The 17,142-nt window shown below is 42.6% G+C and overlaps 2 protein-coding genes across 2 annotated transcripts; both read left to right on the top strand.

Annotated features, from left to right (window-relative positions):
• Positions 1-2,355: 2,355 nt before the first annotated feature.
• On the top strand, positions 2,356-5,463 carry LOC106809194 (rotatin-like). Its single transcript, XM_014812189.1, has 8 exons — positions 2,356-2,442; positions 2,612-2,686; positions 3,042-3,168; positions 3,456-3,661; positions 4,079-4,217; positions 4,577-4,699; positions 4,864-4,970; positions 5,335-5,463. The coding sequence occupies exons 1-8, from the start codon at positions 2,356-2,358 to the stop codon at positions 5,461-5,463; spliced, it is 993 nt and encodes a 330-aa protein (XP_014667675.1).
• Positions 5,464-8,443: 2,980 nt separating this feature from the next.
• LOC106809193 (carbohydrate sulfotransferase 13-like) lies at positions 8,444-11,676 on the top strand. Its single transcript, XM_014812188.1, has 3 exons — positions 8,444-8,492; positions 9,656-9,789; positions 10,513-11,676. The coding sequence occupies exons 1-3, from the start codon at positions 8,444-8,446 to the stop codon at positions 11,389-11,391; spliced, it is 1,062 nt and encodes a 353-aa protein (XP_014667674.1). The 3' UTR covers positions 11,392-11,676.
• Positions 11,677-17,142: the final 5,466 nt, after the last annotated feature.

Here is a 17,142-nt window from a genome sequence, read left to right as displayed (position 1 = left end):
AAAGCCAGTATGATATGAATCATTATTTTTCTTGTAACTGCCAGGGACAAACGAAGAGTTAGGCTTGAGACGAGTGTTCGTGCGAGACCGGCTGTCTGGCATTCTCTACAGTCTAGAGGCCTGCTGCGCGGCGTCACTTGTGTGTGTCCGAGCCTCCGGTCTGCACTCTGCCAGCATAATGTGTAATCTAATCATCCAAGCACGAAGCCGACACGTCACTTACCTTCAAAGCGGGCGATAACATCCTGGCCAGTTCTCTACTCAGGTACAATGACAATTCCTGTCATGGTGTTCACGTAATCTGTTGGCAGATCCCACGGAAATTTGGCCACGGCAAATACGTCAATTTTGAAGTCTGGCAGCTGCAGTGGCAGTGCATCTGTGGAAATAATTTCGCTGTAAACCTAGTTTACTTGATATATTTATATTATATATTTACTAATCATATTTATAGTTATTATAATGCCATATTCAGCATCATTGAAGGTCTGAAAAAGCGTGTAGTCATGCACAACACTTCCGCAGAGTCTACCTGACGACCAAGTTTACATTTTTAGGAAAGTTTAAAAACCATTTGTGTCTCCAAGTAAACAGCGGCTTGCCAATGTAGGTAGTTTGTAAATACACGGTCGGACATGCCTTTGACTTGGTAGCCAATCTTGTATGTAACCAGGTCGTTTATCCCAGGTTGGCCCCTACTCCCATTTCGCCTACGGGCGCAATTCCCATTTCGTCTATAGCCAAAACTCATTCGCTGTCTACTCCCATTATCGCCACTCATCCCATTCGTCTACACTAAAAATCCCACCCCATTCCCATTTTGTCCTACCATCAGTTTGTTCACTAAATAATCATTTATGTAATATATGGTTTGATTGGCATACATAGACAAGACGCGAGTGCATCCACTCTAATTCTCCCTGGTATTTGTTGTAATATCAAATACTACGACGAAATGGCACTATTACCATTTCTGAAGAGTAGACGAAATTGGAGTAGGCCCAACTGGGATGTTACTGACCCTGACTTGCGGAATAGTGCGGTTGTAATGGTAATCCTCAATGCTTTCTCGCCTCATTCACAGGTTTGGTGACGCTGACGGCTTGCCTGCAGTGACCCTGGCAAGCCAACTGCTTCACCTGAGCCGGCACCTATCAATGTACGAGAGCATTCCTGCAGCTTCTGCATCAGTGCATGAGCGTGACATCATGCTGCAGCAGCAGGTGGGGACCGACAGGCTGTGTTGTATCGTCGTCAGACTTCTCAATGCTGACGTTTAGCTACGTACGTTATAAAACTTACTCATCTTTTTTGAGCCGTCATGTCAGAATATTCCTGTCACGCTCATAGCATGAGAAATAACATTTATTTATTGAATTTCTCTCCTGAACTAACAATAAGGTAAATCGTTAGAATATATTATGAGCGTTAGATATGTAGAAATATATTACACATATACATTACTATGTATTAAATACATAGTATAGCTTAATACATTACATTATTACCTCTGCCAAGGGGTTGGCAGGAGTTATGTTTCACCGGCGTGTTGTTGTTGGTTTTGTGGTTTGTGTACAGCCTAACTGAAAAATTATGACGGATTGTCATAAAATTTTCAGGATAGGTCAGAAATGGGCTAACTTAGAATTGATGAGATTTTGTTGGTGATCCGGATCAATTAATTAATTAATTAAAATTTTCAGGATAGGTCAGAAAGGGGGTAACTTAGAATTGATTACATTTTGGTGGTGATCCCGATCCAATTAATTAATTAATTAATTAATAAAATTTTCAGGATAGGTCAGAAATGGGGTAACTTAGAATCTGATTACATTTTGGGTGGTGGATCCGGATCCAATTAATTTATGTTAATTAATTAATTAATTAAATAAAAATGTTCCACAAGTGACTAGAATTGAGGCTGGCTTGGCGGAAGGTCTGCAAACTCGGGTCACTATACGTGACCCTCGAACTACTAATTTGATGGCCAGAAACTACAGATTGCTTCAAATACGTATTGGCATCTCTGCTGAGTTTTAACCATAGGCTCAATGCCATGGTGTCAGATTTCCTCTGTGTAAATCAAATGACTTGCGTCAGCTACGTGTAACACGAACAGGGTAAGACACATGATTAAGTAGAGCCTCATTGAATCGCAGGTCGAATTTCAGGAGAAGAAACGTTTTATTTGTGTAGTTCCATTATATGTTAGGGGGCTGTAACCGAAAAAAAATTCTTATTAACAATGTGTTTTACTCTGTGATGTGTACGTTTGTTAATACGTATGTTAACGTATTTTTAAACATACGTTACACATTTATCTTCTGCTGGTGTATTTTATAACCAGCTGGGGTAATGGAGGGACTCATTGAACACCTCAAAGATGTGCAGACACATCTTACCGTAGAGGGACTTGAGACAAGAGGAACCGCTGACAGGAAGGTATAGTGATTGTGCACAATTAAGCATGTTCAAGAATTGCAGTCAAATGAATACCTAATTGCCAAGCTTAGGATGTGTTCATACTTGTTTGGATGATGTGTTGAACTTTAACGGTATGTTAAATCTTATAATATTCTTTAATCAAATGCACTGACTGAAATCTTGTCAGGAACATTACATGGAGGATTTGCGCGAAACCTTCAATCTGCTCACCTCGCTGATGTACCAGAGTCAGGAAGCTAAGGTTTGCGAGTATATGTTTCTTGGAACAAGACATTTCTTCTCTAACTGTCTAAATTGTCTATCACCTTTTTACTTTTGTCTTTTACTGGGCCATAGAGCCTTGGCAACTGTGTTGCTTCTGTTTCTTACAACCTGTTTTGCCCAGCAAATCGATTCACTTACCCTGTAAGGGGCTTAGCCAGGTGAGATGGTCTCTCTTTACTTTAATAAAATGAATTCATAAATATTTTATGTGAAATTCAGTTTTAAAATCCCTAATTTATAGCGTCAAGTCACATTTGCAATGTCGCGTGTGTTAGCTGTTAAAATGAAATTTCATGCTGCTTTTTTCATTGACCATATCGTATCATTTGCAGGAGGCAGCTGTGCATAGCCACCTGAGTACTGTGATTCATAATCTGTGGGTGTGGTGTCTTGTTGACAAGTCTGTACTCGCTGCTGCTCTCTTCATGCTGTGCTCATTCACATCTAAACATCCTTCTGGTGAATAAGCATGTATTACATCCTTTTTTCTCTGCACGTAAATATTCACTAATCGACTAAAGTGAAACTAAAAAACTTGTGAACGAATTCACTGATTCAGATATGTTACATGCATGTTTTGCAATTGCACTTTGTGCAATTGTGTGACCAACTCGTCGACCAACTCGTCGACTTTGTGCAATTGTTGTGCAACTCGTCGCACTTTGCTGTAGTTTGTCATTTTATAGCTAAAATATGATTGCTTATAAAATTTCTGATTGCTCTAACTGCTCCATCGGTACTTGCAGGCAGTACATCAATGGTGTACTCACTGACTAGCAATACCGGCCTTCAACAAAAGTCTCACACGAACAACTGTCTCGGACAAAGAATCGTCAAGCTAGCAATATCAGAACAGAGCAAGCATGTCAGTAACATGCAGTCACTTAGGCTCAGTTTCCAGTTGCTGGGCAATATGGCTATCTCAGCTGAGTGCAGATGTATCATGCTGAAGGTAGGTTTTCGATATAAAGAACATTTACAGTGGATGTTAGATAGATAAAAAGGGTTATTAATACAACCAATTCGTATAATAATCATGTTTTAGGCTGTCTATAAGACTATTAGAATTATTTCTAGGCGATTTTTTATACACTTACTCATTCATTCAAATCACACTCACAAAATCAAAGACCAATTGAAGTTAAATATTCAACCATTTATCATTAGTGGTTCTTCCACTCGTAAATAAAATGGTCAGAAAAGTCATTATAATGAAAATTCACGAAGCTATTATTATAATCATCGTGAATATAAGTATAGCGGCTTAGACTACCAATATATCGTATTATCAAGTCCTACCAAAAAGCCTTGTTAGCTGAACCGATATTAGTGACTTTATAAGCTACACAGTCATATTTCAATATCATAGAGCAATTTCTGGCAAGGGTTTCTGAATGCTGCCAGTATGAAGAAGGGGAGAAAGCAGGCACTGGAGTCATTATGGTTGGAACTACTGGTCTGTGTCAGTTTTCACGCAGATATACAGCAGGCAATACTTAAGCAAAAAGGTGTGTGTGTGTGTGCGTGCATGCGTGCGTGCGTGATTTTACATATAGCGAAAAATATTTGGCATACCGGTCAACTTCAAGAAATTGAATCGAGTCTGGTCATATATAGATTGTGACATTCCAAACAATAATTTCATTAAATCTATTTTCCTGATACGGTTTTGTCACAACTCGATTAGTGATATGCGTTGTAAGTCAACATAGATAATCATGAACTGTAATATGTATAATCACGAACTGAAATATATTTAGGTGAAGATAGCCATATATGTCCATCTTTGATATGGATAAATATGAAATAATTTAAAAAGGTAGTGTGCATTCTGCTGGCTTATTCATGTGGTGTGTTCAATTGGCAGATTTTCTCGACCTGCTGTTAGGACATGCGACAAGTGGTGTGAGGAGACAGCAAAGAAATGCCTTGCTGGTGATAAGAAATCTGTGCTTCCACACGGCAAATAAGCAGAAAATACTTGCACATGGTATTCACATAGTGACTAGGCTTGGTCATCAATTATTATCTATCAGTCAATCTAAATTCTTTAATTGCATATTTACAAACAATTTCCCATTACAAGCATATTTCCACAGCAATGTTAGTTTTGGGGGAAAACTGAACTGGTGATGAAACTTGTTTCTTTCTCAGATAAGCTACTGCATTACTTAACGGAGGACCTGTCTTTCTTTACAACTGACCATGAGAGACACCTGGTGGTGACTGCATTGTGGACACTATCTAGCAATAACCAGAAGGTAAAAAATGCACTTGGGTCCATTGTCAGTAACAAAATTAGGCTTAAAATTAGTCTTAACATATCATATAACATATAACATAAATTTTTTCACATATCGTGGACAGACACATTGTAAAGTTTCTCAGACACAAAGTATAGAGGTCCGGTCTACAAGAAATAGTTAATGTCTTCTAAAGTAAAGACTAATTTTATTTCTGACAATTGGCCTCTGGTCTTTACTAAAAAAAAATTTGTTGTTTCAAATTGTTTTGAATATTTGTACTCTGTATGCCCTTCTCTGTTAAAATAAATCCCTGCGGATTTTCCCACCCTTTGTTCATGGTCAAAGTTTTCGTGTGAACATTACTGATTATTTGTTACAGGGTAAATTTATACTCAAAGGGACAGTTCTTCAACGGCTACAAAAGTTCATGGAGGATCTGCAGCCCGAACAAAGAGACACTGAACTTGCTAGAGACCTACAGATACTCATAGGCCTACTGTTGAAGTAAACTTACTGGCTTCTCTGTCACCCTAGCTTACCCAAGCTACTTAGGGAAACTCAGTTTTGGTAGACAGCTGATGAAATATTTCACTTCAACCTAACACTTGAAGGAAAATTTATTCCAGCTAATTAGCTAAAGGAAGCTTGTTCCAACTAGTCAGTTGTAGGAATCTGACCGATATCAATAAGTAAAGGAAACTAAGAGTGAGGGAAGAAGTGAGGAGCTTGTGTGTGCCAGTGTTGTAGGAATCATACTCAAACTACAGTTAGCTGATGCAGGCATTCATTATTTCCTTGAGCCTGAAGTACATTTTGCTTGGATATTGTATGTATATAATATTGCTTTATTCAATGTGTAAACTACTTGCCCCGCTATTTCAGAAAAACTGGCATTCTTAACAAAATGTTCAAATTGTTATTATATAGGAAATAAAAAAAAGTTATGAGAAACTTAAAAATGTCTAAATAATCTAAACCATGGCTTGAAATATAGATAAAATCAAATATTATGCCAATACCACAATTAAATTGTAAGGAATTTACACGGGTGCAGATATTTGTTATTTTCAATAATGCATGTGATATTGGTTTAAATCCTTCCCATTTGGTTCCAGTTTCCGTGTTCGATGGACCTCATTCCTGTTTCTTTATTCAGCTGATTCCCTTTTCTTGGGGATTCCAATTCAAGAACTGGCACACGATATTGCTCAGTGGGTATCTATCTCTAGTTTCTTTCTGCTTTCTGATTTCTGGTAACATTCTGATTTGTCCTTTTCCTTTGTCCTTTGAATTCCTAGACGCGCGCACACATGTACTCACGCTCGCTCGCTCGCTTGCGTGTACACAAACGCGCTCACGCACGCACGCGAGCATACACGCACACACACACGCGCGCGCGCGCGCGTACACACACACAAACGCACACACACGTCTCTGCACATACACACATACACACGGACAAACTCGCACACACGCGCGCACACACAAGCAGGTTGTTTACAATTAATGCTCATTGACCACAAGCATTTTGTTAATTGCACTTGTAATACTGCACGATGAAACTTATTTAATCCAATGTAATGAGCATATAATAATAGTCCTTCGAAATAATATAGATAACTCAGATATCTTATAATTATAATAATTTTACACTGATATTGTCAAAAAGAGCGAGAAAAATCCATATATCGGTTGGGTAATCGTGCAAGTTTTTAGGTGTTAGAGGTCATCGGTCCCAAAATGGCGTCATTTTACATTGCAACGATTTCAGCAAAAACAGTATAATAGTTCGTGCTCTTTCCGACAGAAACGTATATATATATTGCGAATAGTCTAGCTTTGTGGTCAGCAACGTGCGGCCAGGCGGTCCTGACCCTGCCTGCCATTATAATTCTGTCCGGCCCGCTATCACACTGGGCCGGATTCAAGAACAGTTCGTACGCACAATATCGTGCGTACGCACGTTCGTACGCACACATGAGCATTTAGGGGGTATTCACAAAGAATACAATTTCGTCTGAATCATTCCATTTCGTGCGTACACGGTACACACTGCCCTGGTCCCTGCTGTAACGATAATAAGCCGGCGGCAACTGTATACAATAACATGATTACCGTTCCTACGCCCTACGCCCTATGGTTGGTCCTACGCCCGCAGGCACGTGTGCACACGCAGGCAGGCACGCACGCGCACACACACGCAGGCACGATACTTATAAAGCGTTAAACAAATGCATGGCTATAGTACACGTTTAAAAAAAAACGCTATTTAGAGTTGGTAATCATTTCATGCTAGATACTAAAAAAATACTACTATAATGAAATTTTCATATACAGCATTTTTGATCGACCAACGTAATTACAGGGCCGTAGCCTGCGGGGGGGGGGGGGGCAAGGAGGGCAGCTGCCCCCTAGATTTTGGAGCAAAATTAATTGTTCTACTAAAAGAGAATTGTCGTAGTCAGAATGAAGGCTGTACATGCACTCAAAAGTGCCTCAAATACCATCTCCTGCTATCTACATTTTCAAAATTTTCTGTGGGACCCCCAGACCCCCCACGTGGTTCTCACCCCCTCCTTGAAATCCTGGATCCGGCACTGCCCCCACCCCCTAGGATTTTTCTCAGCCTTAGTAACGGCCCTGAATTACTACAAAAAATGTTAAATGATAATTTAGTAAACGAACCTAAACATATACCGTCCTGCGAACAGTAAATCAACATTAGTTTTCAACGTTTTTATAGAACCATTTCAGAACCTAATTTTAAATGTTACGTAGTGGTTTACAAAAGGTTTTTGGCAAACGTTTGTTAAGAACCGACATGTAACGTTACTACTGTATCAACATTTAGTGAACGTTGATAAAACGATTTTGGCCAACCCGTATGACCAACGACGAGTAGAATTATAGACCGGTTACATAACATGCGTCTAAACAGAGGAATTGCTCCGACCTGTGATTGGAGGATAAAAATAGACCCCGCCCACTCCCGCCGCATACGCTATGCTATGACCGGTAGGAACGTGTACTAACTATTATATGGACGATGTATGCAGGCCCGTAGCCAGGGGGGGTTCGGGGGGTGTTGTGGGGGCGCGGCAGGCCGCGCGCTTGCGCTGCGCGCAATAACGGGGCCGCATGTCCGTCAAGGGTCAGGTCAAGGCACACCATACCTACCTATGAGAGGAATGGCAAGGTCACAGCAGGACATGGCGCCAATGAGAAACATTGAGTGTTATTACTGCAGAAGGAACGGACATATGCAAGAGCGCTTGTCCGCAGAGACTGCGTGACAACGATATAAAGAAATCTACACTATACCAAATGCCAACTAATACCTATACCAAATGCCAAATACCAAATCAACAATCATTAAACTAGGAAGAACCAGGCATAGGGTCGGTGACCTGGTCCATCACAAGGCGGAGAGAGGTAAAGCACGACTTAGTCACTTCAATTTCGATCAAATAAATAAAAGATCTGGAGATATGGAAACTGACGGCGAACAACTGGAGATGCAGCCTAAAGAAAATAAAAGTAAGAAGTCAAAGCTAAAGTCGACACAAATAAATTACACGTGCTAACCGCAGCGCGTGTGAAACTCCATTGTGGCCACCCCTAGGGCCACTACACTAGCATAGTTCATAAAAACTGTTGAAATGTTTGATAAACCGGTAACGCAGGCCCCCCGAAACTCGGTACACGCGTGTACATAAGCTATGGTGTCCAATCTAAGGTTCCGACTATCGGAGCACAGACACTTTCCTGAGATCAGGAAAGTAGGAGTTGGCTCCGAGTTGGCTGAGGATTTCCTAGTTCTGCTCTTGATGTTTTGAAAATCTCCTGAGTGAATCAAACTGGTGATATGATTGCCTTTCGTATATGTCTCAGTCGATTTTTATATGCTTTGAACTAACTCTAGTACTATAGCCCGCGTTGCCGCTGGCGGCCCGCTGCGCCAGCGGCAGTTAATGTAAGCGGGCTATAGTACTAGAGCTAGCTTAGAACTAGGTATCCGAATAAACGCTATAATAGTCCCTAGAGATATAAGTACTACTTAAAATTACATGCGCGGTAGCCATCTGTGTTAAATTGACTACGTCACGAATTTTCTATGGTAAAATTTGTAAAATGTTTGTTGCCATTTTTTTACATTATAAGTAAGAACTAACGGGACTAAACGTATCGTCAAATTCTTACCTGATAAGATTGTTTCTCAACTAGTTAAAAATCCAAAAAACCTAGACGATTTGATATTGTGTTCCTGACATTAATTGCTTGCTATGGGCTATGTATGAGTCACGAGTGTATGTTCACGTCGAACAATATAGTAAAATAGGAGGTATCATGCAGCAATTTAACCATAAAAAGTGAACAGAATTACTTATATTTTGTGAAAAAGTGGAAATGTTTTTTTCATTTTTACTATTTACCGTGACGTAATCACTTTAACCACTTATCTATGTTTAACGTGACGTCACGCAGCGACGTGCGCGTCCCCATGATGATCAGATACCATCTTGGTTCTACTCCAAACTCCACGACAGATGGCGCTCTCGCTCTGGCTCAATCACTGATCTCTGTTATACTAATAATATAATAAATAGTATAATAGAGATCAGTGGGCTCAATTCACCTGAGCGTGAGCATGAGCTGAGTTGTACGAAGGGGGCGCTGCATGCAGTTTGCTTCTACTCTAGAACGCACCGGCATCCAGGAACGATACAACGCTGCAAAGAACCTGCGAACATCGCTACAGCAGGGACCTCTGGTGTCAGTGACACCGCCGCAGCACAAAGCTTATTCAACAGTGCCGAGCCAGGCAGTAGATTCCGTAAGAATTTTATAAGCCTCATACCACATATAACCATCGATGGCAGAGAGGAAAACCTGCGACTAAGGGTCACAATTTGCTATTGCCACAATTGCGGACTAATGGTCACAACCTGCGACTAATTTCACGATTATTGATAATCGTATAACTATTGTGTGCACCCAAGCTCATAATCCTCATTCTAATGCGCGACTTATCTACAAGATTGTCATAGATATATATGAGCATCGATGCTCATCTATGTATCAACGCTCTTGTGGCTATATGTTCACGCGGTTGGTGCAACCATAGATATCCTTCAATTCACGTACACGCACACACACGCACGCACACACACGCACGCACGCACACGCACGCACGCACGCACGAACGAACGCACGCACACACACACACAGACATACACACACACACACACACACATGCACGCACGCACACGCACACGCACACGCACACACACACACACACACACACACACACACACACACACACACACACACACACACACACACACACACATATATATATATATATTATATATTATATATTTCTATGAGAGCAACAATGTAGGTAGAATCTCGCCCACGTGCAACACAACGAATAATACGCATCACAGGCAGTGCATCGCGCGGGTTAGCTACATGCGAGCATATAAATACATATAGATGTGAGCGACACGTTATGCCGCCTCTGCCTCTGCTCTATTTCGCCAAATTATTCATTCAGGTATTCGGCGACGAGGAAAATGTCTATCGGCAACGCCAAATGGCGCTGGCGGCAGGTTGTGAAACCTATGCCGCCAGCGGCGGCCGAGGCGACACCAAGATGCCGCCCGGACAGCATGTGATCGTCGATGATAAGCACCGTCTGCTGTACTGCGTCGTCCCGCGTGCCGGCTCCACCAGCTGGTTGCGCTTGCTCATAGCTCTGCGCAGCGACGCCGTCGGTACCACGTCGGCCACCAATGTACACGACACGCACGGCTTCCGCACGTTCACTTCGTTCGAGCCGCGGCGACGGCAGCAGCTGCTACGCGACTACACCAAGTTGCTCGTCGCACGCGACCCGTACGAGCGCGTGCTCTCCGCCTACTTTTGGTTCGTAAAACCCGCTAGTGAATTCAACGGGCCGTTCGCCCAGCTCTATCCGCCGTTTCAACGCTCCGTCGCCAAGCGCTACGGTCGCGGTGACGTCACGCTGAGGAGCGACGGCGGCGCCAACGTGACGTTCGCCGCCTTCGTGCGCTACGTGACGGACCCGCGCACGCGCCGCGCCGACCCGCTCTCGCTGTTGTCCGACGGTTCGATGAACCCGCACTGGATGCCCATCACGGACCGCTGCCACCCGTGCACCGTGCGTTATAACGTCATCGCACATCACGAGACTCTGATGGCGGACACCGAGTATACGCTGAGGCGGATGAACGCTAGCGGTCTGTTCGAGTTCCCGACAGCTCGGGACGGGCCGTCGACCAGGTCGCAGTTGGCACACTACTACAGCCAGCTGAACGAGGAGGAGGTGGCCAGGCTGCGTCGCCTCTACGAGCAGGATTTCAAACTGTTTCAGTATAACGACATTATACCTATGAGTGGTGGACATCTGTGAGTGTATGTGCTCACTCTCTTCTACTTCGTCCGCCAACATTTTTCACGAGTTTGCACTGATGTCAAGAATGACATTGGTGACGTAAAATGAAAGCATGAGACCCGCGGATTAGTGGGGAATTCTCATTCCTTGCTCAGTCACAGATCCCTGATTTTGAAAGGAGTAGCTGTCGCACGGGACCAAATGACGGGGCGGGATGAGGGCTTGAGTGGGCCCCAAAAATGTATAAATTCATAAGGTGCGTTTGAGGAAGATAGTAACTATATGTAAAGCTTTATAATTCTGATCACAACAATTCTTTATTTACGAGGGTGCCATTAAAATTCAATAGAATTGAACAGCACATAATATTTGTCGTTTTCTTATTATTTCTTAGCTTTCTATTAATATGCTGTATTACGTTGTATTGTAGCGCATTGCGTGACACTACACAGGGGTGTAAGGGAAAAGGTAGGAGAATAGCCAAGAGAACGAATAATGAAAGGCGAAGAGCAAAAGTAGAGAGTACGATACGTCTTTATTTCCTGTAACGTTGAACGTGGGCCCACAGTGACGAGTGCTCGGGCTCCGTCCTGGCGTGCGCGCGGAAGCCTTATTTATGCTTCCTTCATCCCCCCTCGACCCTTCGCGCGCGCGCCGTTAGTTCCGTTATTTCTCCCGCAAGCTGTTACCACAACTGTTGCGCGTACGACATACGTGGGGTGTCCTGCGCACAATGCCGCTATACAAGGCACCTCGCGTCGTAACCGGCAGCGTGCGGCCGCTCATCAACACATTTCGCACCTATGGCCGCGCGAGGGTGCGGCTCGACTTTAGACATCAACACCCGTGGTTGCGGTTCGCTCGCGTTCCGCGTTCGCGTACGCTGCCGTTATCGCGTCCATTATTAATAAAATACGTTTAGTAGTTATATAGTTCGAATATGCCCTTGCGTATAATATTGGTCGCTACATTATTATAAATTAACGCAATACCAAATACGCGACCAGCGTAATTTTATTCATCGCCTCACCTGCGTGCCAACGTATATATGTGCGCGCGTACCCACCCATATATATATGTGTGTGTGTGTGTGTGTGTGTGTGTCCCCCCCTGGTACAAATCCTGTACACACCCCTGCCGAGCAAATTGCCAACATTGAAAAACGAATCCCCCCCAATATAAAGCTGGCTACGGGCCTGTGTATGTATTTATAGCAAGAGCAGATAATACACAAGGTATGTGTATTATCTGCTCTTGATTTATAGTCATGCATGCATGATGTTTCCCCCGCAGGTTGCTGCAACTGTACGCGGGCTATAGTACTAGAGCTAGTGCTGCTTGGTCATGATCACACATTTTTATATTCCTCGCGGTTACCATATAGCCGAAATCGGCCAGAAAATGCGGCCGAATGTGTTATATATATGCTTCCACGGGCTTTCTACGGTGTAATACAAGGGGTAAATCATACAAGCACCTATAGAATGTGGCCCCGTACGAAGAAGCAGAGTGCTCTGTGTGTGATTGGCCTTTGTCTTATCGCCGGGTTGTTCGCGTATTCGCTGCTGTGGCAGTGGTACACTGGAATTTACGACATTTACGGTAAGTGGCGGATTTTACTTTCGTAAATTCTCTACGAGATAGGACCTACGCCATTAGAACGCGGTGTGAGAAGTGTTCTTGAGATGATTAGATCTCTCTATTTTAACCAACTAAAATCCGCAATTTTAGAATACCATTTTTTATTACGCGAATAAGTACCTCGTTGATGGAACCTTTTGAAAGCCCCCGTGTAGGCCTACTCTCTATAGTGACGCGCAAGCTTCTGTGGTAAATGCAGTGCGTAATTCAATGTAATATTTGTAGTTCGGGAGCGTACGGGGGGGGGGGGTGTTACGGTCGGTCGTTGTCGCTGCAGTGTGTCTTGGCCTTAACGTAACGTGGGAAACGTGGGACGTGTAACGTGGCGTGTAATGGCCCTGTCACACATTGACGATTTAGCCAGCGTATGCCGGACGTATCAAAAATTTGGTGAATACGCTGGCGTACGTCGAATAAGTTATGGGTAAGCTTTGTATAAGTTAAGAGCACGCTAAAGCACGCTGAAGCACGCTGAAGCACGCTGAAGCACGCTGGTATACGTCGTAGTACGGCGAGGTCGTCGAAAAATTTTGAGCATTCTCAAAATTTCCCGACGTATGCCAGCGTATGCCCATACGTCCCGCATACGCGGGCCATAAGTTGTAGGTAAGTTATGCGATCGTTGACACACGATCACACACGTTACTTGTAAGTTACTCATAAGTCGAAATACGTCGAGATTGCACGTGAGAGCGTGCAACACGAATCCGGTTCTTCTCGCCTGTTCGCACGTCCGCGAGTTGATGATGTTTACGCATCGTTTTACACAGCGCACACACAGGCACGTACACACGCACGCACACACTCACACACGCACACACAGGATTTGCAACACACATTAAATTGCCCACAACCACGCGGCGGCGACGAAGAGCGTTGGCGACAACCAGGTGCTTCCTAGTACTTGCCGGCGCCGCTACCTCAACCACTTATACCGCTACTTATGCTTCCTAATCTCCGTAGCTTCTTCCAGGGAGATATTATCATGGGTAAAAGGACAAGCGTCGAGCTTTTAAACCTCAAAATAACACAGTCACACTTAATATATATATCATGAATATATTTATATTCGTCAAGTATGTAAAAAAAAATCTGTCAAAATAAGCACGCAGTAATGTTGCTACACCGGTTTATATATTCGAAATCTCCGCGCTGCGATAAGAAATGATGAAGCGTTGATGGCTGATTTTGAGCCGTATCAATTTGAACCACTTGCAAAAAAGGGATATACATATACCGACGTAAATGATTCTGAAAGCAGTGATACTACAGAGAACGAAGACACCAGTGGTGATCATTGATGACAAAGATGATCGCCTACTGAACACAAAATGGTTAGTGGCAATTAATACTTGCTGCACTGCAGTAGGCAGTACAATCTCTTTTCGTCCAAAATTATTTTGTAACTTGTGATTTCATTTCAGCTTGTCTTATAATAGCAAGAAATGTTATAAGCCTATCAGTTAGCTTCAATGGCATAACTAAACTATAACAGGGCCGTAGCCTGAAGGGGTGGGGGCAGCTGCCCCCTTAAATTTTGGAGCAAAATTAAAAAATAAGCTTAGCTAATAATCTTAAATAACCCTAGCGTGATTTTTTTCGTCACTTATCCGTGAAAGCCTTGTCTCAGACCCACCCCTACCACACTATGGACGTCGATCAAGAACTGCTCCCGTCCCTCATCATTACACAGTTGAGTCATGAAATTTTGCCCCCCCCCCTTCATAGAAATTTGCTCAGCCTACGGTCCTGTATAAGTAGTATAGAACTATCTAAACTTGTGCTTATGATGACTGTGTGAGTGTGTGAAACGAACCATTGTTTACATACCTGCATACGCATTCGTGTGCGTTATAAGGACGTAGGATATCTTTTCGAGAATCGGAAGCTGGGAAATATATTTGTAATTATTTTGTAATATTAGCAAAAACATTTGTCATTATTAACCCCTGATATTATCAGGCCCCGTTACGTGTTACAATCAAAACTAAAACACTTCCAAAGCGACACACGCAACGTCTTTGCTAGGTCGTCCTAAGTCCAAGCGCTGTGCAAAGGCTCGGCTATACTAAAAGGAAATCTAAGGGATTAATTTGAAGCCCCTTACACACACACACACACACACACACACACGCACGCACGCACGCACGCACGAACGCACGTACGCACGTCCAAAATGTCTAGCGGCACAATAAGTGTTGGAACACAATCACTCGCAACCCGCAGGCTGTGGCCGCTGTAAGCCTTTTGTATTATCTCTCGAGGCCTAGGATCATACCTACATTTATAGAGAAAGCTTCATTCTTTGAGATGTGTGTGAGCGTTCTGCTCTCAGCCAATCACAAGCCCCCGGCCGCACCCGACTATCCCTTGTAGCCTGGTTTGCCCTCTCTGGCTCTGGCCCGATCTATTTTCCACGGTTCGTATATTATACATATTCTATCGTTACTAATGAATATTTATTGTTCTCGTCTAGCCTTGTTTGTTACACCTTTCCTCTATCAATCTTAACCTTTGCCCCCTGTCGGTATTACGACTATCACTCCATTGCTATGCTACGTATCGTTGCTAGTCGTATAGTAATACATATTGGCCAACCAGCGTTGCTGCGGAAAATTAATGTTGGACAGCAGGTCAATATTATATTATGCAGTACCTCATGAGGAGGACGACCAATCAACCAGGTGTAGACGTAGAGGGAGTCGTTAGGCAGCAGCTAGCCTGAATAAACATCGAACAATAATGATTTATACACACTTAGAGAGTTTCGGCGCATAAATGCACTGTATTCATGCTAAATTACGAGAGATTCAAAAACCTTGACTCGAAACATTTTCCCGATTGTTTTCGAGATTTCACAGCATGTAGTCGACTCCCGTTTCAAACACAAAAATGGCCGACCGGTCACCATGGCTACACCACTTGACGCAATAGCACAATGATACGACAAAACCAATCACACATCTATTGCGTTCTCGACGTCTACGACTCAGCTACATTGCTGGCATAATGCAAATTAGTGCCCGCTAGTTCCGAATTTTACTGCTAAAATATTTAAGAGAAGGCCCTTTCCTAGTACGAGATTATAGCGACGAGATATTGAAACGGTGAACAATTTGAGGAAGGGTTCTGTTGTATGCCACCTAAAGTTAATTAGCTTGCACTAGGCTCTATTCAAACATCAACGTCGCTTCCCATAATTCATGAGCGCGGATGCCATAATGTAAAATTTGTTAGCCAGTAAACTTCTCTTTCTACCCGGGTAATAGCTTTGACAAAATATGTGTTAATCATCGCATCATACATGCTTTCAATACGTAAACTCGTGTGACAATTAAAGTTTTCACAAAATTTATTCAAACGGCGTTTACATTTCAATAATCCATCTCCTTTTTTATTTTCGTTTATATATTGAGCTATATTTTACAATCTATTATTAATTATCGGCATGGAGTAGGGTATATTGTGTGTAACTGTGTGAAATTGTTATCAAGTATATTTATTATCCAGTATATTTATCAATCATTTCAGTATATAGTTGCCTTATTAATTCTGAAGCGATTCCCTCGTAGTTATCGAATGCGTGTGACATTTTACATATATAATTATTCATGAAATCTTCGTAGCTTGTGACTTGAACCCGCATGCTGAGTTCTATGTGGAGCAGGCTTATTCTCACGAGACGCTTATAACGCCAGCAAAACATCACTGGTAGGCTTGCAACCACATGATCAATGCGTACAAATTACCTGACAGTCTGTTAATCTAAATTAATGGCTTCTTGTTCGCATATATGAGTTAACTGTGCCATCTGCAGTTGGAGAAAGTTACGAATCGTATTATCCGTGATTCTAATTTACTAAGTTGCATCAATACAATTCGTTAAATAAACGGATAGAAGTCAGTTGTGAAAAATGGATAAATGCAAGTGATTTTATATTATTCGTATTATTCTTACACATCACTATGGCAAATTACATCACGAAAGTTACGTATATCACAAGATCCCTGCCTGCTTCCTAATCTTGCCGTCTAACATGTTTCTACAATCCGCCAGTCGACACTCACCGATAACAGATCACGAATGTTTATTATATCACAATTCATTTAACTAACACACACGCGAAT

Source organism: Priapulus caudatus, unplaced genomic scaffold (genome assembly GCF_000485595.1).
Source record: "Priapulus caudatus unplaced genomic scaffold, Priapulus_caudatus-5.0.1 Scaffold336, whole genome shotgun sequence".
NCBI lineage: Eukaryota > Metazoa > Priapulida > Priapulimorpha > Priapulimorphida > Priapulidae > Priapulus > Priapulus caudatus.
Note: the sequence above shows the minus strand (reverse complement) of the source record. Positions and strands in the feature narration are given on the sequence as shown.

Excerpts from the sequence above, each read along its gene's own strand:
- LOC106809193 (XM_014812188.1), top strand. The coding sequence starts at position 8,444 with ATGGAAACTGACGGCGAACAACTGGAGATGCAGCCTAAAGAAAATAAA. Across the intron at positions 8,493-9,655 it reads GCAGCCTAAAGAAAATAAAA|AACGCACCGGCATCCAGGAA; the intron begins GTAAGAAGTCAA and ends CTTCTACTCTAG. Across the intron at positions 9,790-10,512 it reads CGAGCCAGGCAGTAGATTCC|GTATTCGGCGACGAGGAAAA; the intron begins GTAAGAATTTTA and ends TTATTCATTCAG.
- LOC106809194 (XM_014812189.1), top strand. The coding sequence starts at position 2,356 with ATGGAGGGACTCATTGAACACCTCAAAGATGTGCAGACACATCTTACC. Across the intron at positions 2,687-3,041 it reads ACCAGAGTCAGGAAGCTAAG|GAGGCAGCTGTGCATAGCCA; the intron begins GTTTGCGAGTAT and ends TATCATTTGCAG. Across the intron at positions 3,169-3,455 it reads CACATCTAAACATCCTTCTG|GCAGTACATCAATGGTGTAC; the intron begins GTGAATAAGCAT and ends CGGTACTTGCAG.